This window comes from Ursus americanus, chromosome 20 (assembly GCF_024610735.1).
Source record: "Ursus americanus isolate L20-20 chromosome 20, mUrsAme1.1.p, whole genome shotgun sequence".
In the NCBI taxonomy this organism is placed as follows: Eukaryota; Metazoa; Chordata; class Mammalia; order Carnivora; family Ursidae; genus Ursus; species Ursus americanus.
In genome coordinates this window covers 20,104,219-20,128,435 of record NC_142146.1, presented here as the reverse complement: position 1 = coordinate 20,128,435, position 24,217 = coordinate 20,104,219, and the positions used below count along the sequence as shown (strand labels likewise).

The window sequence follows — 24,217 nt, the reverse complement described above, 5'->3', positions numbered from 1 at the left end:
TGAATAAAATAAATTGGAATCACTTGGAAAGAAAACAAACAGTTGAAGTTTTTCTTCCAGGTTTATACTTTTTGTGTCTCTTTGTATCTTAGAATTTAGTGGCATGGTTCTACTGTGTAAAGTCTGTGGGGATGTGGCGTCAGGATTCCACTATGGAGTTCATGCTTGTGAAGGCTGTAAGGTAAGCTACTGATTCTGGGATTAAAGAAATTGGAGTTAGCCTTGCCAATTTCCACAGTTGATAACCTGGGAGGATGAGAAAAGTTAGCAGCTACTCTTAAAGTTTTTTTTTTTTTTTTTTTTTAAGATTTTATTAATTTATGTGACAGAGAGACAGCCAGTGAGAGAGGGAACACAAGCAGGGGGAGTGGGAGAGGAAGAAGCAGGCTCCCAGCAGAGGAGCCTGATGTGGGGCTCGATCCCAGCACGCTGGGATCATGCCCTGAGCCGAAGGCAGACGCTTAACAACTGCACTACCTAGGCGCCCCAGCTACTCTTAAAGTTTTAAGCATTTTATGTAGTATATAAATGTAACTTGTTTTGAAAAATGTATCTTTAATTCAGTGAAAATATTTCTTTTTTCTTTTAAGATTTTGATCAGAATAAATTTGCTATCTCGCTCAAACTTAATTGTGGTATGAAACCAAGTGCACAGATGCTTATTCATAATGCATCAGGGCACTATTCCGGGTGGTGGGAAAATAGCAGGGAGCAAAACAGACAAGGCACTGCTGCCTTGTTGGAACTTAGTTTAAACCAGACTTTGAATAGGTCTCCTGAGGTATGTCGACATTCTGATCTGTCAGGTATTAGGAGTTGGGAATAATTTCTACATACTTGTAAAAATGTGGTATCTTCAGAAGTAATGCCAAGGGAGTAAAAGAATCTTGAATATAAATTGAACACTTGGGAAACTTCATTTTATTTTTAACGTTCATTGAATATTTCTTGGTTAGAGGGTCAGCTAATTCCAAGTGAGATAGTCTATACCTTCTACTTCTATCCAGGGAATCTCTCTCCTTTTAAAAAATCTGACACAATTATTTCTCCCGAGTATCAAAAATTAATATGGCCGAGACTTTTGCTTTTGCTGTTTTCTGACTGAAAGCCAGGAACAGGAATCCAGTTTGGCAAGATATGATGGGTAAGCAAGATAAAGAATATACATGATGGAAGAAGAAGTATTTTCTAGGGTATCTTTGAATAAATTGTGAGTTTTGTAGCTCTTAATGGCTGGGTCACTTCACAAGACTAGTCAGTATTTAATACAGAAGTAGCACTTTTCCACTGTTTAAGAAATTCTGTAAATACTGTTTTACTCTTTTTTTTTTTTTAAAGATTTTATTTATTTATTTAACAGAGAGAGAGACAGCCAGCGAGAGAGGGAACACAAGCAGGGGGAGTGGGAGAGGAAGAAGCAGGCTCCCAGTGGAGGAGCCTGATGTGGGGCTCGATCCCATAATGCCAGGATCACACCCTGAGCCGAAGGCAGACATCCAAAGACTGAGCCACCCAGGCGCCCCTACTCTTTTTTTTTTTAAATAAAAATGTGAAATAATTGTAGAGCAGGTGTCATTCTCACTTTATTGCTGAAGAAACTAAAGCACAAGCAAATGAGCCTAATTGTGTATCCTTGATAAATACACATAATTGTTCTGTACCCTCTTGAAATATGTCTAGTTCAGATATTCTAGTGTCCAAGTATATTACAGTAGTAAAATTTAAAAATGTTGTTTCAAAATTATACAGAATCATGAAATGTGTGGCTGGTTATGATATTCAAGGAAACTGCAATTTAAAATTTTGGTAATTGTGTTCTTGACTTTTCCGTTCTTCCTGAGACCATGAAGCTGGAGCTCTTTGAAGACCCATCACAGAGCATATGCTTAAATTGTTTGTATAGTAAACGCAGTTAATTGTAGCCATCTAGCAGGGAACTGCCTTTCCTTGGATCAGTAGCTGCTCTGTGGGTGTGTGGTGTCACATGTACCTGTTGCTGACAAGTAGCCAGGAGCATCTGGCACATGCAGTTAGACCTTGCTGGTGTCAACAGGTAATGATCAGGAAAGACCAAGCTCTCCTAATGGAGTCCTTGGTTCTAGTGAGGGAATTATAGCTCTGGAACACATTTCTCTGTCAACTCTTTAAAAATCAGTCATTCATACTTAAAGCGTTTTGGGATTTGTATGTGATTAAAGTTTGGGCTGGAAAGTGTGGGTGCAGGCAGGGGCCGGTAACAGGTTAAAGTGTGGTAAAGGGTGCTTGGCAAGCTCCAAGATTCTCCAAAGGGAAGAAGGGGAAGAAGAGTTTTGTTTGGCTAGTAGGCATAGGTGCTTACTAATACCAGTAAGAATCCACTTAAATTCTGTGCGTCAGTGTTACATATCCCTGTGTTCGAAGCCAAAATTATTTCCTAGGTAGCTAGTAAAATACTCGGTAGTCAGTTGTGGGGGGAGTGCTTACAAGGATTTCATCTGGATGTTTTTAAATGGCTGAGTACATCTTCCTTTGTTCTTAGGGTTTCTTTCGGAGAAGCATTCAGCAAAACATTCAGTACAAGAAGTGCCTGAAGAATGAAAACTGTTCTATAATGAGAATGAATAGAAACAGATGTCAACAGTGTCGCTTCAAAAAGTGTCTGTCTGTTGGAATGTCGAGAGATGGTATGTTCCCACTTTAACGAGCACTCTTCTTAAAACATATGGAGCTAGGCTTTTATTCCTCAGCATAAACCAGACCTATAGGCCAGTTACTAGTGGCCTTCTTGTGCTTAGAGTGAAACAGATTTTAGAAAACACATTTTGATGCCTTGTAAGATGCCAGATTCATTAAAGTTAAATTTTAGTGTTATCACCCTGGAAAAACAGCTTTTGGCTATCTTTTGGGGCTTCTTGTAAACTCCCCCCCTTTCTTTAGTATGCACTTTTTTCTTTTTTTTCTCTGTCTCTCTCTTTTTTTTTTTTTTAATGAGAGAGCGAGAGTGGGGAGGGGTAAAGGTGGGGGGAAGAGAGAGAATCTTAAGCAGGCTCCATGCCCAGCACGGAGCCCAACGCAGAGTTTGATCCCATGACCCCCAGATCATGACCTGAGCTGAAATAAGAGTTGGAGGCTTAACCGACCGAACCACCCAGGTGCCCCTCATTTTGTTTTTGATATAGGAACCCTTGGCTCTTTCTCCTTGATTTCTCAGCATTTCTGAGGAACCCATTTCTCCTATGTGAATTATCTCTATGACTTTCTCAGCTCTGAGATGATAATGTGTGTTTAGGGCACAGGTTCTGAATACATTGAAAGGAGATACAAAATTAAAAGAAACAGTAGGGTCTGGGGTGGAGGTGGTTGCTAAATTCTGGCAAGATCCATTCCCATAAAAAATAAAAGTTAATTTGCGGGACTATTAGTATTTTCTGTGGATGACATCACTGGAAAATTTGGCTCTTCTATTGTGCTTACAGAAATCACTTTTGGATAGTCTCATTCAGTTCTAAGTAACATACCAGAAGAGTATGAGGTTTTCAGAGGGATTAGTTTAGTAGGATTAATTAAGAATTGCTAAGAATGAACCTGATACTTATCTAGGGAAGCGTTGCTTAAGCAGTCCCTTAAGTTACTCTAATATATTATACGAAATAGGATTTGTAATAGAGCTTCTCGAGTAATGGATTTCAGCGGTTGATGTTTTGGATTTCATTTGCCTGAAAATTTTTTTTATACTACTAGAAATACTGATCCAAAGTTGTTGGATATTGTGATTTCCTCAAAAGAACAAAAATGGCAATTATTTGTGGAGGAGGGAGTAGAGGTATAGTGTGAAACATGATAAAATTGTCCATAGCAATAATGTTGGAGGCTACAATTAGATTAGGAAGGTGTTCTTGCTGGGTGGGTGTATTGGATTTTTATTATCGCCGTATAAATATTAGACTAGAAAGCTTTTGTTTTCTGTCCCTCAGGGATAGGAATGTTGGGGATGGAACATATTCTAAAACTTGGCCTCTAAAATAATGGAGGATGAATGATTTAATTTTTGTTTCATTGATTTTAATTAAAATCCAGCAAATTTTCAATAACTGCATTTCTATTGATTTTTTTAATTAAAAAAATTTTTTAAAAAGACTTTTTTAAGAAGCTGGAAAGGAGAGAGCAAATCATTTAAGAGTTGGGTTTTGAGAATAGGGTTACAAAAATGAATTGACAAATGTTAGATGTTCAGGGCGTGCTTATACCTGCTAGGTTCCATTAACATTAATGGCTGTGGGTAGTTGAATCCCATGTGTCTTCTTAAGAACACAGCCTTCAGCCTTGTTAATAGGTGCTGTGTAGTAATGCTGATCTGCTTCAAACTGTGATTTTTATTAGTTAATTTCAAATTTTTAAAATTTTGCTTCTAAAATACCCAAGACATAGATCTTCTCTTTGCTTTGTTTTTGGGAGAAAAATGAAAACATTTTCTCCTTTCCATTTCCTATGGTACTCAAAAATATAACCAGCCAATTTAGAATAATTTGGGCCAGAGACATACAGATATTTTTTATTTGTATCACTACAGGTCATCGTTAACAGAGATAATTTGGTGCTGTTTGTTTGTGTAAACAAGTCTTATTTAGAATATAGATATTAAATATCTTTTTCTTCAATAGCTGTTCGGTTTGGTCGTATTCCTAAGCGTGAAAAACAGAGGATGCTAATTGAAATGCAGAGTGCGATGAAGACCATGATGAACAGCCAGTTCAATGGTCATTTGCAGAATGACACGTTAGAACATCATGAACAGACAGCCTTACCAGCCCAGGAACAGCTGCGACCCAAGCCCCAGCTGGAACAAGAAAACATCAAAAGCTCTTCTCCCTCTTCTGATTTTGCAAAGGATGAAGTGATTGGCATGGTGACCAGGGCGCACAAGGATACCTTTATGTATAATCAAGAGCAGCGAGAAAACTCAGCAGAGACCATGCAGCCTCAGAGAGAACGGATTCCCAAGACCATGGAGCAATATAATTTAAATCACGACCATTGTGGCAGTGGGCTTAGCAGCCATTTTCCATGTAGTGAGAGCCAGCAGCACCTCAATGGACAGTACAAAGGGAGGAACATAATGCATTACCCAAATGGGCATGCCATTTGTATTGCAAATGGACATTGTATGAACTTCTCCAATGCTTATACTCAACGAGTATGTGATAGAGTTTCGATAGATGGATTTTCTCAGAATGAGAACAAGAATAGTTACCTGTGCAACACTGGAGGGAGAATGCATCTGGTATAGTGAAATCAATTTTTTTGCCCAACTTGCATCAAGGAAAGCTTTGAAGGTTTTCTTTTATTTGTGGGGAGTATACCAACTTCAGGGGCAGGGGTGGTGTCAGAAAACTTGAGACTTACAGAATCAGTTTTGTGCAATATTTTAGGTCAAATACTTCTAATAACATCATTTATTGATTGACCTAATTTCACACAGAGCTAGGTACAAGCATGTGATTTGATTGATACTGTGATTGGGATTAGGATTTTATATAAAATATGGATCATGTAGAGTTGGTCCTTTAATTCTTAGAAATCCATTTCAAAATTTAAGCATTCTGATTAGTCACTACTAATCACTTACTAGTCACTTACTAGCTTGGGGATTTTCTCAAAGGGCTGGTCATATAGCTTGCCACAGTTAGTAATCCTTTGATTTCTGTGGAAAGTGTTTCTTTAACCATTATAATGCAAAAAGGTCTTTGAATATAGAACATGGATGATGTTTTACTGTTTGAGAATTTAGGAGTATTTTAATTTAATACGCTAGTTTCTAAGGATTTTCTCAGACTTCATCTTATGAGATGAGTTAATGTTATTCATATCATTCAAGTTTCTTTTTTTTATCAAATACAACAGTCTACTTGAAAGTACAGTGTTTATATTCAGCCAAAATTTCATCAAAAACAACAGTACCGCACCATTTCCAGTATAAACCATGAGGTCCTTTGATAGTGCTTGGTATTTTCTACAGCCAGGTAATTAAAGTCTTCTTTTTTCATTTTCAAAATAGCTGACTCTACCCCAATTCTTTTGTTCGATTTTTCTTGTTACTTGCAAGTATTTGATTCCGTGGGTCTGAAAGGTGACCTTATGATTTATTAGACTTAGTGCCTGCCTTAAGGAGGGAAGAATCTGTAAGCATTTAGGTTCTAATTTTGTGGAATTCTCGATAGTTATAGAATCATGCCATTCCTGGATCGCCTGTGGATTTAATGAAAATTTAAAGGCTGATTTTACTAATAGAGTATACAGTGAATGTTCATAACCTTTTTAGTGTTCTTATACCTTCTTTGGCTTTCTAGTTTTCCCTCACCAATCCTTAGGTAGAAGGTGGCCCTTGTATCTCCCGTCATTGTTTCCTAAGTGAACAAGTGGAGGCCGGTAGCCACACCACTGCTTATGAAAATAAATGGTCAATGATGTTTTTTAAAAAAGTGAGGCATCTCATTATCTTTCCTTCTTTGAAATTATAATACTGTAATTGTGCCATTTGGAAAGAAGTGAGTTTTGAAATATTAACTAAATTATTGGGTTCTAGGCCTGTGACTTCCAGCTGTATTTGGATAAATCACTAAACCTCTTAGAATCTCATTTCCTTATCTAAGAAATAGTAGTTATAATATCTGCCGTAAATAATGAATAGGATTGACAATAAAGTATGTATGAATTTGTTTGAAAATCATAAAACCAGCATCAGGTGGCAGCAGCGTTAAAAAATAAACTCTTAAACCTGTGCAGCAGGTTTTTGAAATAGCTTAGGCTACCTCTTTTACGATGCATTAATAGCCATTCAAACTAGGTTGCCATGGGGCTTTCTAACATAAGGCAAGTAGCAAGAAGAGAAAGGTTAGTAGGTTTTACCTCTGTCTGAGAGTTATTTTCACATTGGGGTTTCCAATGATTGAGATCCCACTTTGGAAGTTTCTTTCCCATCTCTCACAATTTAAGAGTTTTCTGTTTTGTGCATGCTAGGTTTGTCCAATGAGTAAGTCTCCGTATGTGGATCCTCATAAATCTGGGCATGAAATCTGGGAAGAATTTTCAATGAGCTTCACCCCAGCAGTGAAGGAGGTGGTGGAATTTGCAAAGCGTATTCCTGGATTCAGAGATCTCTCTCAGCATGACCAGGTCAACCTTTTGAAGGCTGGGACTTTTGAGGTAGGTTTTATTTATCTAGAATATTGACGCAGGGTGTGTGTAGTATTTTATTTTCATGTACATTTTCATTCTCTTCTAAAATAAGTATTTATAGTCCAGAGGCTGAAATTACCAACAAAAGAATAACCATCTCAGAATCGTGGAAAGAGATGAGATTAATCCAGAGTTTCTTAGGACTTGAAATATAACTACTCTGTATTCTCAGCATACAGACTTCCTCCAGGTTCTAGTATTACTTTCGGGTGTGGACTGCAGGCAGGGTTTGCAGAGTGTTAGACGCTCACTGAAAGCCTAGCCTGGCGTTTCAGTGCAGAGTACAAAGGGCAAATAGAATGTGGTTTTTCTTTTTTAGGAGATTGTAGACTATTTTGGGGTTATATGAGATGGACGTGTCTTATGTGCTACTTTAGACCCTCTTGGCCTCACCTCATCCAGAGTCCTTGCTACTTTTTCTTCTCCAGCTTCTCTTGCTGTGACGCATTCTGCCTGGACTTGGGGCAGCCACTGTTGCCACCCTGAATAGGATACAGAGTGCCTCTCTCTGTGCTATGTTAGGTGCCTTTCACCTATCTTCCCAGGGCTTCCCTGGTGCTGCTGAAGTGTGAGGAGCCTCAGGTCTTGCTCAGAGCTCGCTTAAACATTATTCTGAAATGCAAGGTGGTGGGTGGGAAGTTGGTGTCTACTGGGCCACGTCTTTTGTTCAGTGGGGAACGGGATCCAGGGGATATATTTTCACTTTTCCCTGCTGGTCCCACAGACTGAGCTCTCAGTTGTTAATGATACTGACTGGTGGCCAGCTCAGTAATACATCTTCTGATATTTGCTGTCATCCATCCCTTCCTAGTCTCATTTCCTTTTTCTGCAAACCTGTTTTCACATGTGGTAGTGAAAACCCCACATAAACTTTTCACATCCCACATAAACTTTTTCTTTATGCTCTGTTTTCAAGGGCACCTGGACCAGAATGGAGAAGGAGCCATATTCATAAATAAAATAGCCATGATATAATTTAAAAGTAAAACTGTTAGGTTAGGGTTTTCAATGTAAAGGAAAACATTAGAGTTAAGATTTAAATCTAAATCTTAGAGGGGTGTCAGTGATCAAGTTTAGTTCACTCATTTTTTTTTTTTTAAAAGATTTTATTTATTTATTTGACAGAGAGAGACAGCGAGAGAGGGAACACAAGCAAAGGGAGTGTGAGAGGGAGAAGCAGGCTTCCCACCAAGCAGGGAGCCCGATGCGGGGCTCGATCCCAGGACCCTGGGATCATGACCTGAGCCGAAGGCAGACACTTAACGGTTGAGCCACCCAGGCGGCCCAGTTCATGCATTTTTTGAGGTTAAGTAACTGTGGCCCAGAGAGGTGAAGAGATTTTTCTGGGATTACCAATAAATTTCTAACACAGGACTATAACACAAATCCCAGGCTCCAGGACTTGTGTTCTTTCCACCTTGTGATTTGTCTTGGGATTGCTGTGTTTAGTTAGTGCCATCTTCATAGAAGGCTCACTCTCTTTTGGATTGTCTTGAGTAAAACAAATCTTTGGGAGAATTGCAAAGGGGAGGTATTTGTTCAGTATTCTTCTGGTTGAAAGAAGTATGTGACATAGGTGTTACCATTTACTATAGGGGAAGGACAGCCGTAGATTAGCAATTGTTGACTGATTTGGTTTGGATTTGAATTACAACTTGGTATCTGGAACACTTCTGTAATAGTTTTCTTTGTGTATTGTCTCTTTGGGTTATGGTTTCTTAAAATAGTCTAATTAGAGTTTATCCGCAGCATTTGCCTTGGCTGCATTTGGTGTTTTGCTGTTTCTAAGTGTTGTTGCATTGAAATATTGCTCTTTTTACTGATGGTTTAGAGACCGTGTGATATACTTGGTAGCTTAAAGAGTTTCTTTAATGCCTTTGGCCAAGGTCCAGTTTCAGACTTCTTGGCATTATTGCCTGCTTTAATTTTGTATTTGCATTTCGGAATCTTTGTTAATAGAGTCTCAGAGTGTCACAGGGCTCAAGTATTTTGCCACTGGTGGCTGGAATTTTTTTTTGATGTTCTTGGGATATTTATTGTGTTGGTAGAGAATTTGCCTTAAGGGAATGGTTCTGGGTAAAAATAAACTCAGTTTTTCTTTTACAATTTTCTTTTATATGTAGGATGTTTCTTAACTGACTTGAATACTGAATTATTTCTTAGTATTAGTACTGAACTCCTTCAAATACGTTTAAGTCTTTTTCTTTTTCCAGGTTTTAATGGTACGATTTGCATCATTGTTTGATGCAAAGGAGCGTACGGTCACCTTTTTAAGTGGAAAGAAATATAGTGTCGATGACTTACACTCAATGGGAGCAGGCGATCTGCTAAACTCTATGTTTGAATTTAGTGAGAAGCTAAATGCCCTCCAACTTAGTGATGAAGAGATGAGTTTGTTTACAGCTGTTGTCCTGGTATCCGCAGGTAAGCAAGCTGGTTCCAAAATTGTGCCACACTCAGATATAGTTACCAAGTGGGGAGAAGGTGGTACTGCAATCCAGCAAGCTATTTATAAGACGAGAGGGCCTTAAGCAGATGCTAAACTGTATGAATCTGTTATTTTTGCATAATTAGACAGTAAAAATTCAAAAGTGCTGTACAGTAATAAAATGATGTTTAGATCTAGGCCTCACATTGACGACAAGTCTTAAACTTTTGCTCATAATTTTTACAAGTCTAAATTGTTATTTTTGTGGATTTAATTTTTAGAACATTAGGTGGTTCTGATACAAATTTTAAGTCATATCATAATTAAAATATATATTACTTGAAAATGTTAAAATTACTAAGATGTATTAGTGTGGTTTGTTCCGAAAATTGGTGAATTATGAGTAGGCTTTTACCCAGCTTTGCCACTGAATTTTCTGTGACTTGCGTAAATAGTTGTTTTGGGTCTTGGTTTCCTCATCCTGTGGAAGGAGGGGATTGTACCATATGAGCCAACCTGGGATCTGGCACAGAATAGCTACTTAGTTACTGTTTGAATGAGTGACCAAGGTTTTTGAGTTCTAATATTTAATGTTTATTTATATGAGTCATTGATGATGTATTCGTTTCCCTGCCACCTTGCATTTATATTATAGCTATTTCTCACCAAAGTATTTCAATTTAGATAATAGCTATTAATAGCAAATGGGAAATTGATACACAGTGACTTTCCTGGGGATATATAAATAAGTACCAGCCATTTTTTGGTATCACTAACTTTATTTTAAAACATTTGTTGAGAATTTTAAAGTATTTTGATATGACTTACTTTAAATTTCCTATTTGCTTCCTACTGTGTAAAAGCCATTATACCAGGTGCTGTGGGGGTTATAAAGTACAAGTTACAACCCCTGCTTATGTGGCTAAACTGTAAATCGGTAACTGCAAAGGAGAGTTGTGTATCTTAAAGGGCCTGTACATCGGTGTTATAAATAAATACTTAGGTCGTTTGGAAGCATAATTTGGCTACCTATTCTGATCAGCTCTACCTAGGTAGCTAAAAATGCACTTATGGTATGGAATAGTATGCAAGTAACAGGTTAATAAGGGATACCTGTTCTCTTAGTAACCTTATAATTAATGCTTCTTGCACTTTACCATTTTGCAGTCTCTTGATAAGTAATTATTAATGGTTTGAGTTGACATCTGATTAATAAATCTGTTATTGTGAAACTAAAGGTAATCCATACTTGTTAATTTCTTTATCTGATCAATATGTGCTAGGGGGGGACAGAACAAGCATTAAGACACAAGCTTACTCTCCAAGTATTCATGTTTTATTTGGAGAGACAAGTAACACCAAAAGCATTATGGTATTAAGCCATGTGGTTCTGACTGAGGAAGTAGGGATTCTAGGAAGGAAGATGAAATTACTTGAGAAAGCTTTGTGGGGAAGATGGACGTAGAGCTGGAATTTGAAGGAGGGGTTAGTAGATTTTCCCATCAACACAGTGGTGAAGCGGCTTGGGAGAGCATGAGGTAGGGCAGGGGCAGGTGGCCAAAGCCCAATGTGTACATCAAGGAAGAAAGGTACAGAAGGCTTGTGAGTTCAAGGGGCACCTTTATGGAATGACTATGAGGAGAACTAAGCAGAGAAGTTTTAACTGAGATATGGGGCAGTGGAAAGTCAGTGTAAGGGAATGATGAGGCATGAGCAAAGCGATGGTCTGACATCAGTCCTGCATGTTTATCTTGGGCGGATTAGACAAGTGAGTCATCAGAGCTGGAGGGGCAGTTTGGGAGGCTGTTGAAATAACTTCAGGTAGGAGGCAGTGGAGTGACCTCTTCCCGAGATAGGTGTGGTAGAGTAGCTGGAGCAGGAGGGACTGTCTCAGAGATGGTGCAAAGGAAGAAACAGCGGCAGAGGGTAAGGGGGAGTTCTGTACCAGGAAATGTGCTATTTTTATTTTCTACCAAGCGAACATAATTTTTATCTTGTTTTAATCTGCTTTTGAAAAAGCCTTTTGTTTACTAATCGTAAGAATTACATGGGTTCTTTGCAAAAGTAGAAAATACTAAGATGAACATAAAGACGATAATATTTCTACCAAAAAAAGATCACTGTCAACATTAGGAGGGGTCTCTGTCTGTTCACCTGTTCATCCATGTACCGTTTGCCTGCTAGTTGATCTATGACACGTAAAAAAATGTTTGACATACCATGTGAAAAAGAATGATTATAGAAGAATATAATGCATTCTTATTTTTTTCTGTCTATATGAAGGTGCGTAAGCAATACACATGTAAAATTTCATGCATTTTAAAATAATATGTTGCTGTTTCACTTAAATATATGATAGTGTTCATGTCAGACTTAAATCTTTACCACCTAGAAAGGACTATTGTTATTTTTAAAGCAGTATCTATACAGGAAAATAAAATTTAGGAACTATAGAAGAGGATAAAATAAAAGTCTCTCCTTCCTTCTCCCAGCCTACTCTTCAGAGAACTAGAATTCTTTCTAACCGTCTTTCTTCCTAATTGTTCTGAGAGTTGCCCACCCAGTTCTAAATACTGTGCTTATACCTCTTTTTATTGAGTAGATATAACTGACAAATAAAAGTAGCTTCTTTTTATAAGTTTTATTTTTACAGTTACTTTGTTTTATATGAAATTGTAATGTGCCCATATTCTTTGACCCTTTACTTTTACATAATCTCTCAGTTTAGATAGACTCTTCCTCTTAGACAGGGAGACAGTATCTCCTTCTTCCATATCCTGGCTTCTTTTGCTATACCATTTCTTCTACATTGTCAAGAATGAAAATATTAACATTCTGTTCTATAGGTGTGATCAGTTTCCATGCTTTATGATTCTAAATATTGAAAAGTAAAAAATCTGCATTTTCAGTATTAGGATTATGTAAAGAGTACTGACAGTGTTCACACAGTGGGGTTGAAATGGTTGACAAGGCAATATAAATTTTTTTTTTTTAAGATTTTGTTTATTTGAGAGAGAGACAGCATGAGCAGTGGGAGGGGCAGAGGGAAAGTGAGAGGGACAAGCAGACTTCCTGCTGAGTGAGGAACTTGACAGTGTGACAACGTGACAATGCGGGGCAATCCCAGGACCCCGAGATCATGACCTGAGCTGAAGTCAGACACGTAACTCACTGAACCATGTAGGCGCCCCAAGGCAATATAAATATTGCCCTAAACCTGTGCCTCTTAAGGGGGGAATGTTCCAAGTGTGTCAGATAACAAATGGATTATTTATATTCTCTATTAATTGCTTAGAGTTAAGCAACCATTGTATTTGCTTTATATTTAAAATAGCTTTTTGTTTTTCTTGGAGTCTACAGTTGCCATCTGGATTTTGATTTGATTGTTGTCAGAAAAAGTGCTAGTTTCTAGATCTCATTTATATAATTTTATTCTTACAACAGACCTCTGATGTGAGCTAGGATGTGTTATTCTCAAATACAGGCAAGAAATTTGAAGAACAGAAGGGTTAAATAATTTGCCCAAGATCGTGTATTTTAAAAAATTGGCTGAGCATGCATTTGAACTCCTGTTAGTCTAACTTCAAAGCCTTTCTGCTATACTACTTGTTAACAGAATAGCTCTAGCTGCAAAGGGAGAAAGAAATCTAAAACATGATATTTGCCTGTGAGGTTAGAAGACTATTGATACTATGGAGAAAAAGGGAATAATACCTGGAAGGTAAATTCTTGAGATTGTGTGAAATGGCAGCAGTTGAAGGTTAGGGATGGGCATATCGGCGTGAGAACAAAGTTCATCTAGATAATGGATTTTAGTTGTCCTCGTAGAGGTTTTTGTGGAAGGAATTTGACTTCCATCCCTAGGAAGTGAATATACATAGATTTGGTGAGATATGATGGTGAGGGATCAAGAACCTCTCTAAGCTTGAAGTAGAGGACAGGTATATCATGAATTAAACTATACTATAAACTATAAAGTAAGTGTAGTGTAACAGTACATCAGTTAGAAGATTAATTTTCATTTCAATTTGTGCATTCTATTGTTACAGTTTCTAGAGGATTATTGTTTATGATCCAGCTAGTTTAGTAGGTAGGTTATTTGGCCTTGAAATCATGAGATCATGGTTTTAGAAATTGCGATTTTAGAAAAATTTAATGCAATTTACATTTTTAGGTATAAGAATCCATTTTCCTCAAGTTATGAGTTGTATAGAAGAAGCATAAGTCTTTCCAACACAAGAGTATTCACTGAAAGACTCATAATACTAGTTCCAACTCAAGTATCCTTCCCTGCCTATTTAGATTATTTTGTTTGTAGGGCTCACTGTCATTCTTTTCCCAGTTGTTGGTATTGTAAATTACTGATGATATGATGCAAACCAGGTATTTTCTTCTGCTATAATTGCTCTCAGGGAAGGAATTTTGGTTTTTTACGTTGACTGCTAATTCCCTAGCACCTATCACAGTAGCCTTATACATTCAGTAAGTGTTTGGTGAGGGAATTAATAAATTGCAAGGATGTTGAAGAAAACGATTACTTGAATATTAAAGGCAAGAGAGACTCTTGGAAGCATTATTGAAGGCTTTAAGTAGTTTTATATGTCCCTTAAGATTGTATGACCAAAGTCAAATGTTAAGAGGTCTTTGTCCATGTAATAATTTTATCTGAAAGCATATGACCCCCCAAACCAGTAGTCAACATTCAGATTGTTTCTTTTTCCATAATAATTAGCACATAGTTGAATAATAATCCACATTTTATTAAATGTAAGATAAACCTGTTTTCATCATTTTTTCCTGCATTTAGAGTTAATCAGACTTTGCTTTTTACTATGAAATTTTAGTATTTGCATATAGTGGCCTTTTCAGCTACCAGTTACAATGCAGAGCCTAAATATCCTTGTGAATAATGAATGAAAAGCGTGTGAATGGCTAGAGATTTTTGCTTCCTTTGGCATCATCTTTCTTACTAATTACCACTCCCTATACTGGGAGCCATTGAGTATTTCTTGTGCTCTACTGCCTCCTATTGTAAAGGGAAGAAATAGCCCTTGATGATGAAAAAAAAAGTCCCTGGGCAAACAGTCTAGGTTTGGCTAATTTTAAGATACTTACCTTTATTGATGGTTTATACTAAATCACTAGTTTAATAACATTTTGTATGATGAGCTTAATAAACACAGTATGCTAAATGGTAGTGAATGCAGGTTAATATAACTAGGTAATGAGGTTGCATAGTATATTAGTTATCTATTACTACATAACAAATTACCTTAAAACTTAGTGGCTTAAAAATGCATACATTTATTATCTCACAGTTTCTGAGGATTAGGAATATGGGTATGGCTTAGATGGGTGCCTCTGGCTGAAGGTTTTTTGGGAGATTATAGTCAAACTGTGAGCAGGGCTGTGGTCGACTATGAAGGCTTAACTAGGGAAGGATCTGCTTCTAGGCTTATTCACGTGGTTGTGGCAGGAGTCATTTCCTTGCAAGATGTTGGACTGAATGCCTCAGTTCTTTGCTGGCTGTTGGCTAGAGACCACCGTCAGTTCTTTAGCATTTGGGCCCACCTCATAGGCAGTTTACAACATGGCACCTGGCATCTGGCTTTTCTCAGAGGAAGTGAGCAAGAGTATGCTGAAGGTGGAGGCCATTTTTTTTTTTTTTTTGTAATCTAATATTTTATTCATCAGAAGTAAGTCAGTAAGTCTAGCCCCCTCAAGGGGAAAGGGATACACAAGGGTGTAGATACCAGCATGAGGTGGCCATTTTAGAGGTTGCCTGCCATACGTAGTAACATACAAATGTGGATATATTCCATATGAAGAAAAAAATCTGTAAACTACATCATTCATTTTATTTTGTCAGCAGTTGAAATTAGCAGATGGCATCTAATTCTAAAAATCAGAACCTCCAGTTTTGTGAACAAAATACTAAACACTAAAGAATTTTGATTTGTCAAGTGTACTGTGTGATATATCTCTTTATAATAAGTAGGTACAGGAATTTGCCATTGGGATTTAAAAAATTTTGTCAACTATCTTTTCCTTTATTCTAATGTATAAAACCTTGTTTTGGATTCATTAATGAGACTGATGAGCAAGAATTATATTTATATTTAATGTTTTCTCTTAATTGATATTTATATTTAATGTTAATAACGTGTCCTCTTATTCATGTCTGTCTATTCCTTACTCTCTGTTAGATCGATCTGGAATAGAAAACGTCAACTCTGTGGAGGCTTTGCAGGAGACTCTCATCCGTGCACTAAGGACCTTAATAATGAAAAACCATCCAAACGAGGCCTCTATTTTTACAAAACTTCTTCTAAAGTTGCCAGATCTTCGATCTTTAAACAACATGCACTCTGAGGAGCTCTTGGCCTTTAAAGTTCACCCCTAAGGCCTTTGTTTATTTAAACATGAACTGATTCATGCTAACTGTACATTTTGTGCTAAAATGCTTATTTATATGTGTATACCATATGTGGAGATAGAAAAGACCTTTAAGACAATACAAGATTGTAGGCTATCTCTGTAATCATGCAGTAGCTGTTTGGATTGAGGTTTCTTCAGCCATGGTTAGCCATTGACCGCATTTCCCCTATAGACCAATCAGCTGTGTCGCACTTAAACTGGAGAAGTTACACTGAATTATAGTCACACTGAATGTTAGACTTTTTCATCTGCCAAAACCAAAAATCATTTTGATCTCCCTGTGGTATAAATATAACGCACAATCACAAGTATATGAGGACTTAAAAACTAATCCTTTGTGGTAGAAATTCTGTTGTATGATGAAGACTTGATTGCAGCCCAAGACCATTTGATCTGGTAATTGGAGACATTGCAAGTTAGGAGATCTTCATGTCTGTATCTTGTTCTGCCGCTTTTTAAAGTGTATGATCCTGGGCAGGTTAATTGGTTGTGGAAAATAAAAATTGATAGTGTTCTTAATGTCCACCTCACAGATACTAAAAAATGTCTATAAAGCATATTTACCTCTTGGGAGATAGGCACTATGTAAATAAGGTAATTGTTTTGTTATTATAATTATTCGTAATAATATTCTTTCCTTATTTCTAAGTATTTCTGAGAAATCATTTCACAGTCCACACCAACCTATTATTCAGGGTTCCTGCATATGTGTGGGGTATCCTCCTGGCACACATTCAAAGTTTATGGGTACATCAAATACATAGTATATGTACATAATATCTGTGTGAATATAGTTATACATAAACACATTTCTTCACAATATTTTAAACTGTGAAGAACTTTATCATACAATAAACTTAAAACAAGTGGTGTCAAAGACTCAAATTAGGTGCATTTTACCTGTTGATGACATAACCATTGCTTTAAATGTTTAGACAGTAGATTATTGAATTTATGCTCTACTTTTATTTAAACAGCACTTAATGTAAAAGTACAACAGGCAGTTGAGTCCAAATTTCAAAAATATACGTATTTTAGAGTTCATCTTTTGTTAAATCTTTGGTTCAAGGTACTAGTTTAAAAGTTCATTCAGATTCTTACCTTGTACTAAAAAAGGTTACATTGCTGCCCCTTATACACATGCTGCAGCTTGATGATAAATATTTTGATTCTTTTTGGAGAACCAATCAATGTTTTAAGAAAACTGTTCAATGTGTTGGCTCTGTACGTGTGTGTGTGTGTGTGTGTGTGTGTGTGTATGTGTATGTATGTATATGTATGCGTTTGTGTGCAACTGTGTTTTGAGTCCTCTCTTTTTTTTTTTCCTAAATAACACTACAGGGATTTTGTCAAATTAGATTTACTCTATAATTTGAAAACTCATTTAGTGTATGTGACCTACAGGCTTAGAAGTGGTACAGAGACATTTCATCCACATTTCTAATATTGGGCTTTATTAAATAGAGAAGATCAGCCTCTGTTTATGGCAGTAGGAGAAAGAGCCAAAGTTGAGGATTTTACGTATGTTTTTCTGTTTCCCTGGAAAATAGCAATTAATTGGAATTTTTTTGAAAAGATTGCCTTCTGTATAATTTTTGGATTATATAAAACTATAAGAATGGAGAGAGCCCACTTTACTATACTCGGCCTGTTACTTTAATGACATGTGAGCAGAATGCCTTATTTTGTAATCTTGTTTAACTTGTTGCTACTGGGACTTGACTTTCTGTGGCACTTGTTAAGTAAGTCAAAAAAAGAAGTTAAATCCTCTCATTATTAAAGAGGAAAGGTGATGGTGATGTCTGTAATACAATATAAACCATAATTGTGATTTACCTTACATAGGTAAGACTTTATGGGATATACAGTATAGTTTTTGTGAATTCTTTACATGATAGCATTATCTTTTTATAATTTTTGTTCCTAAGATAAATGCATAGTTTTCTTCTATGGGGGATAGAAATGGTTTTTTGAAGTAATCCTGAAAACCTCAAAGATCATGTTTATTCTTAATTTTTGCCTTTTGCATAAGCCTCTTTATAACATGTTATCTTTTAAAACAATTACTGTCTTTAGGAATGTGTAACCAGAACTATGTTAGTATTGCTTATAAAACTTTAGTTAGGTTCAATATATACATGTATACATCTATATATAGGTATGTAGGTTCACATTTTGTCTTGTAAAATTTTATTTGAACAAATTCTTCCTGTAGGTAATGGGAAACAAAATTAATAGTTCATATGCCACTTGTAGCATCTCTATATTTGAAAATAGCCCGATATTAAAACTACTAAAATTAAACCAGCAGCCTATTATAAGCACATTCTTTGATTGAGTCATTGGGTATAAACTTACTAAATGTGGAGAAGACAACCAATTTGGGAAACTTCTGGGTCGGTGGGACACTGTTGATTAATTGACAATGTACTGTATGAATTCAGTGATGCTTTAACTCTGATTTTACATTTTAAATTAAAATATGGGCATTATGTCAGCAAACTTAAGGGCATTATGTCAGCAAGCTAAAACATTTTTTTTCTGTGCTTTTAATGTAGCTCTTCACATGATCTGAGAGAGGATTCAAGCTTTAGAGAGAAATAGCTGAGGGAGAGGGGAAACATCTTCTTGAATTGAAGCTTTTCCTTAGGGCGATGGTTTAATTACAGATTAAAAAAATTAGAAGGCAATTTCAGTGGATTAAGTGTATAGCTTTTGTATCTACATTTCAAGAAATTACCATTGTAACTTGATAAGAAATGATTTATTTTATGTAAACATCATTGCAAAGCAAGGTGTAGAAGCTCAGCTAGATTTATTACTGTGCACGAGAGTAAGTACCTATCTCAATTATTCTTTTTTCTTTTCCAATATAAAGTTTGCTGAATGTACAAGAAGAGTTTATCACTTAGGATATAGAATTTTTTTTAGGGGTTGGGGGGATGGGATCTGTCAGGAAATTGCCTATAAACAAAGATTGTCTTGATTTGATTCAAAACAAAACTTGAAGCTATTCTTGAACTAACGTGGAAAAATAAAATGGCTATTGTTTTAAAAAAGTGATAGAAATATATTGTCAAGATATGAATTAAGTTTATTTTCTACAAACTGTTATTGATGAGGACATGGATAATATCTTCATGTTTCTGAAAAGTAATCTGTACATGGGGGGAGGGGATAATAAATATTATTTCTAACCAAGTGTGGTTTTTGGTATCTTTCTAGCTTGATGTTTTTGTAAGATTCTAACTTACTACTTTTCCCTGAGCATAGCAGTACATCTTACCTAAATCTCTGACTCAGCATGGTGGAACGTATGTATGTAGGGCTCTTTTGATTTTAGTTTGTTTTAAGAGTCCAGCGAGGATTGTTGCTCTTTTCTACAATGACAGCTGAGTAGTGGTTTGCTCTATGTGGTAGTCTTTTCTTAGAAGGGGATGGTGAGAGAAGGAGGGGTGCTTGGTCTAGCCAAGACTCAGCCTTGGCTATGAATGGGTAAGATGCCTCAACAAGACCACCACCTCCTTTCCCCTTTCCTAGGGGTTGTAGCCATGCTGGCAAAGTTGAAGCAGTTGCTTAAATCTGCACTCACTACAGTTGTTTCCTAGACCAGTAATACCCACTACTTTTCGCTGGATGATAATTGATGTTAGGTGGGAGAAATGGGCCTCCTTGATTAAATAAACTTGGAAATGCTGCGTTAACAGGGTTACTGAGATTGCTTTATGTCAGTCCCATTCTCTAATGAGCAAGTGTGTATCGTGATTTCTTTAAGGAAGGGTTTAGGATGCAGTCTTTCCCAAACGTCCTCTGCCAAGGAGCACCCCCCCCTCCTTTTTTCTGTGTTGAGCACTTCTTGGTAATCCTTGGAAGGTATGCTTTCAGGAGAAAAAACCTTAACCCACTTTGGGTGTTAATCAGGATATTGATCATATTCCGTGGATTATTGTACAAATTTGTATTTTGTCCCTTTTTTGCACTATACTTGAATAGTATAATCACCATTGAGCTCTAAATAAATGTGTGGTTGATGAAAAACAAAATAGATTCAATTCCTTTTGAATTTTGGAAGTGCTGCATGTGAGTAATGAGTAGACAGCCAATTCATGGATCTGGTTTTAGTTTTACACTTACTCGGGCCTGTTAAAATTGATCACATTTGCTTTTCTTTATTCTTGGTCTGTGTAAAGGTTTAGCAACAACTATGGCCTGTGTTCTAGTAGCCACGTCAGAGTTGCTCTTCACAATGTCAGAGTTGCTTTCTGTGGGGCACGGTCCCAAGAACGTAAAGATGGTCTCAAAATTAACATTTCCCCTACATTTTAATATAAATTACTAAAGAGGGTGAGACCAGTGTTTCAAAGAAGACTCAAATACCTGGGATGAAAATGGTGTTTTCAGGAGCACCTGGGTGGCTCAGTCGTTAAGCGTCTGCCTTCGCCTTCGGCTCAGGGCGTGATCCCAGAGTCCTGGGATGGAGCCCTGCATCAGGCTCCTCCACTGGGAGCCTGCTTCTTCCTCTCCTACTCCCCCTGCTTGTGTTCCCTCTCTCTGGCTGTCTCTCTCTGTCAAATAAATAAAAATCTTTTTAAAAAAATGGTGTTTTCAAATTTTTTCCCTCCATTTTCCTACTGGTAACCATGGAATTGAGTATGATCTTCTGAAAACTCTCTAAGGTAAGTTCTGTGTTTTTTCTTTTCTATGGTTTCATTTTTCTCTGAATTCTCCTTATCCATAACCGCAGCACTTCCCTCTGCCCCCCCCATTACTTTGTTCCTTTGCTTGTAAATTTTCATCTATTTTTCCCCCCTACAACAGCCATTTCATTTCCTGTTCAGTTCTGCAGTTAAATGCAAGTAGGGTAGTTTCCAGAGTGGAAAGCACCTACACTTCATTCTCTTGATCATCTTTTTGCTCCCTATAGCTAGGCTGCTCTCTTTCTAAGCTGTTTTATCTAACAGGACTTTGGAGGAATAAACTGATGGTTTAGTTATTCATTACACATTTATTGAACATACATGTATGGCTCAAGAATATTTTTTATCCAAATGCAAAATGAGTTTCCTTGAAAACCCAGGGCACTAATCCAGACAGTGTTGTGGAAGTTGTGTGCACATGAAGCAAATGGCCACCAATCACAGCATCTTAAGTAGTAATTGCCAGCAAATACCGTTCTAGCCATGGTGTGCTGGAGCTAGCTTATAAGGTCTCTCGAGGGTCTCACAGTTACATTTCCAGGAATTTATGGAGCTGGTTGTTAGAAACAGCCATCATTAAAAATTAAATTATGTAAGCTTACAATTGAATTGTATTTGAGAAGATAATACTCAAAACTCCTCACTTCCTAATTATCTTACATTTTATTGTTATTTATGCTTTTGAGGCTCAGAACCTTTATTTTTATGGATACGGTGGCAATACTTTATAATGGTGTTCCTACATATCTCTTCTCAACTCCCTAAGTGATGGCCCATTGGTAGCTCAAACTTGGCCGTGGTAGAATTATTTATACTATGCAAAGCTGCAAATGCAATGAATCAGAGCTTGATTTATGTTGTTGGTTGTCTAGATTTAAGAAAGTGATGGAGAAAGTGTTAATAGTACAAATTAAACTTGAAGGTGTCTCATGCCTGTAGCCATTAAACGTTGCAAATAGAAAATTGACGAGATAGTGCAGTATTTGAAAACCATTATCTGATTCAGTGAAGAAGTTGCTCACATCTTTGGTGAACAAATCAAGTTCTGACAATTTTTGTTTCATTTTTGTTTTATTAATGTACTTAAAATAGTAACACTCATGTCAGAACTGTACTTGTTAGTTGCAACTTCAAAAATAAAGGAATGCATTCTGTGAAAATTGGTTATATTGGATTTATAGTAAAGATTATTTCTTACAAATTTATAAATAGTGTGCTATACATCCTTTCAGTAAAAATAAATACATACACATTCATAAGGTACCCCCCCCGCCCCCCAGAGGTAGTTAAATGTTTACCAGCTTGCCACTCTTAGCCCCAAGAAATAATTCTGTTTTCTAGATAAAGGAAACCAAGGCTCAGAGAGTGTAAGTTAACTGGCTCAAGGTCATACAGCTACCGAATGGAGAGTTGGGACTATAAACCCCAGATGTTTGGGCCAAGAGTTTGCTCTCAACTTCTGCATAATAAAGGAGCACTGGGCTTGGGGTCTCCTTCTTGGCAGAGTGGTTTTACTAAGTCTACTTTGATCCATACATATGTAAAGCTCATGTTCATGGGATTGTTCGGGAATGGGTAAGAGGAAGCTCGTTAGTTAGGATTCAATACATAATACGAGTTTAATGTTATCCTCCAACCTCCACATAACTTTTTCTCTTATCTATAAGAAGTATAAACTACGTAGAGTGCTTGCAAGACTAAATGAGATGTATTTGAGAACTCCGCAGTGATGTCCTCTACTGACACTTCCTTAGGCAATGACATAAGAGGAAGAGAAAGGAGAGTCTCCTGGGGGGTGGGGGCAGTGAGCGCAGGGCCTCCTCCCTGGGTCAGTCTGTGTGGCTTGGTTTCTCACAGGCACGTTGGGGCTGAAGTGAGCCGGCCGTTCCCGATTTCTCAGTGGAGAACTGCTCTGATAGTTGACTGGGGTGACCGAAACCCTCAGATACTACCGATTTCCAGTAACTTCCTCAGGAGAAGCTAAAGAAGTGACAAAAGATGACCAACTCCGTATCCCATTTCCAAGCCCTGAAACAAGAATACAGTAATTTCCCTACTAGCAGTTTGGCTTTCTGCAGTTTCAATTACTTGCCTTCAGCCCCGACGGCACCGGAAGTAAGAGCCCGACGCCGCTGCGTCATAGCGCGGCGACGTTCACCTCACGTCATCTCACGTAGGCATTTTCTATCTGTCATCAGCACAAGGAGAAGGGTGAGTACAGCGCAGTAAGGTATTCTGAGAGAGCACATTCACGTAACTTTTATTACAGTATATTCGTTGTATTCTTTTTTTCCTATTATTGTTAATCTCTTACTGTGCCTAATTTATAAGTTAAGCTTCATCATAGGTCTATATGTATAGGAAAAGCCATGATATATCGAGGGTTCGGTACTTCCACCGTTCAGGCATCCCCTGGGGGTCTTGGAATGTATCCCCCTGCAGCCAGGGGAACACGGCTATACATAAAAAAGGTCATTAGTATTCCAGTGGACGCTATAATTGTTCAAGGTGTACATCTGTCACAAGAGGTAGGGATGATGGGCTCAATGCTCCTTGATAGTAAAAATAACATAAATACCCCAAAAGGGTAGGAAGAATTTCCAAATCTTTGAGTTTTGAATATTCTCACTGTTTATTAAGGATTGAGGATACCTTTGTAGTTGTGATTCTGCTCTTCAGTGATCTTGAGAAGATCCCTTCAACTTTTGGGTTCACCTCCCCTCTATAAAGTGAAGGAATTTAACTGTATGCCCTCCCTCATCCCTTCCAGGGCTAACATTCATAATATGATGGTATATAAATAGCAGAGTTAAAAAAGAAAAAAAGCCAGAGAGTGAAAAATTTGTTTTGTTTGGGGAGTGAGGTGAGGGGAGACAAAGAAACATGGTTCCTGCAGCTGAAGGTTGGCTGATCACACTTGCCTTAACCTGGTGTGATATTGCACCCTGCTGGCCATCTGTCCACGGTCCTTGTGGTGTGACTCCCTCCTCCCTCACGCCTGCCTCGCTGCTCCGTGTTCACAATACCTTTAGCTCAAAGTCACCTCTTAAGGTCAGGGACAGGAAGGGTGCTGGGGGGGAGAGGGGTCATGTCTAGGAATTTCATATCCCCCAAGGTTCCCAATGCCCAGCAGAAGGGGCAACTGAAACTGGATGCACAAAGCACAGGGAACATCAGGAAGCCGCAAGCCCAGTGGCAGCACAGTTCAAGCGGAGCCCTTTCCTGCATGGCAGCACTTCTCAGTTTTTGATCCTAACAAAAATACAAATTTTTGTTCTTGAAGTGTGAAAGAGAGTAACCTTTTTGGAGGTGATGATTCTCTTGTCTCTTCCCCTAACTCTTTAATTTTATTCCAACCCTCAAGATAGTCAGGAAAATTTTTACCATATAAAACTAAAACTTGTACCTATTGTTACTTTCCAGCACTCTTAGCTGGCAC

The 24,217-nt window shown here is 37.5% G+C and overlaps 1 protein-coding gene across 1 annotated transcript in view; it reads left to right on the top strand.

Moving 5' to 3' along the window:
• NR1D2 (nuclear receptor subfamily 1 group D member 2) overlaps positions 1-19,282 on the top strand; it is a 29,613-nt gene extending 10,331 nt beyond the window's left edge. Inside the window, exons 3-8 of the mRNA XM_045791651.2 lie at positions 93-181; positions 2,519-2,663; positions 4,641-5,260; positions 6,997-7,182; positions 9,429-9,639; positions 15,850-19,282. Of these exons, the coding sequence (XP_045647607.1) occupies positions 93-181; positions 2,519-2,663; positions 4,641-5,260; positions 6,997-7,182; positions 9,429-9,639; positions 15,850-16,046 (1,448 nt within the window). The 3' untranslated portion in view covers positions 16,047-19,282. The remainder of the gene's footprint in view (positions 1-92; positions 182-2,518; positions 2,664-4,640; positions 5,261-6,996; positions 7,183-9,428; positions 9,640-15,849) is intronic.
• Positions 19,283-24,217: the final 4,935 nt, after the last annotated feature.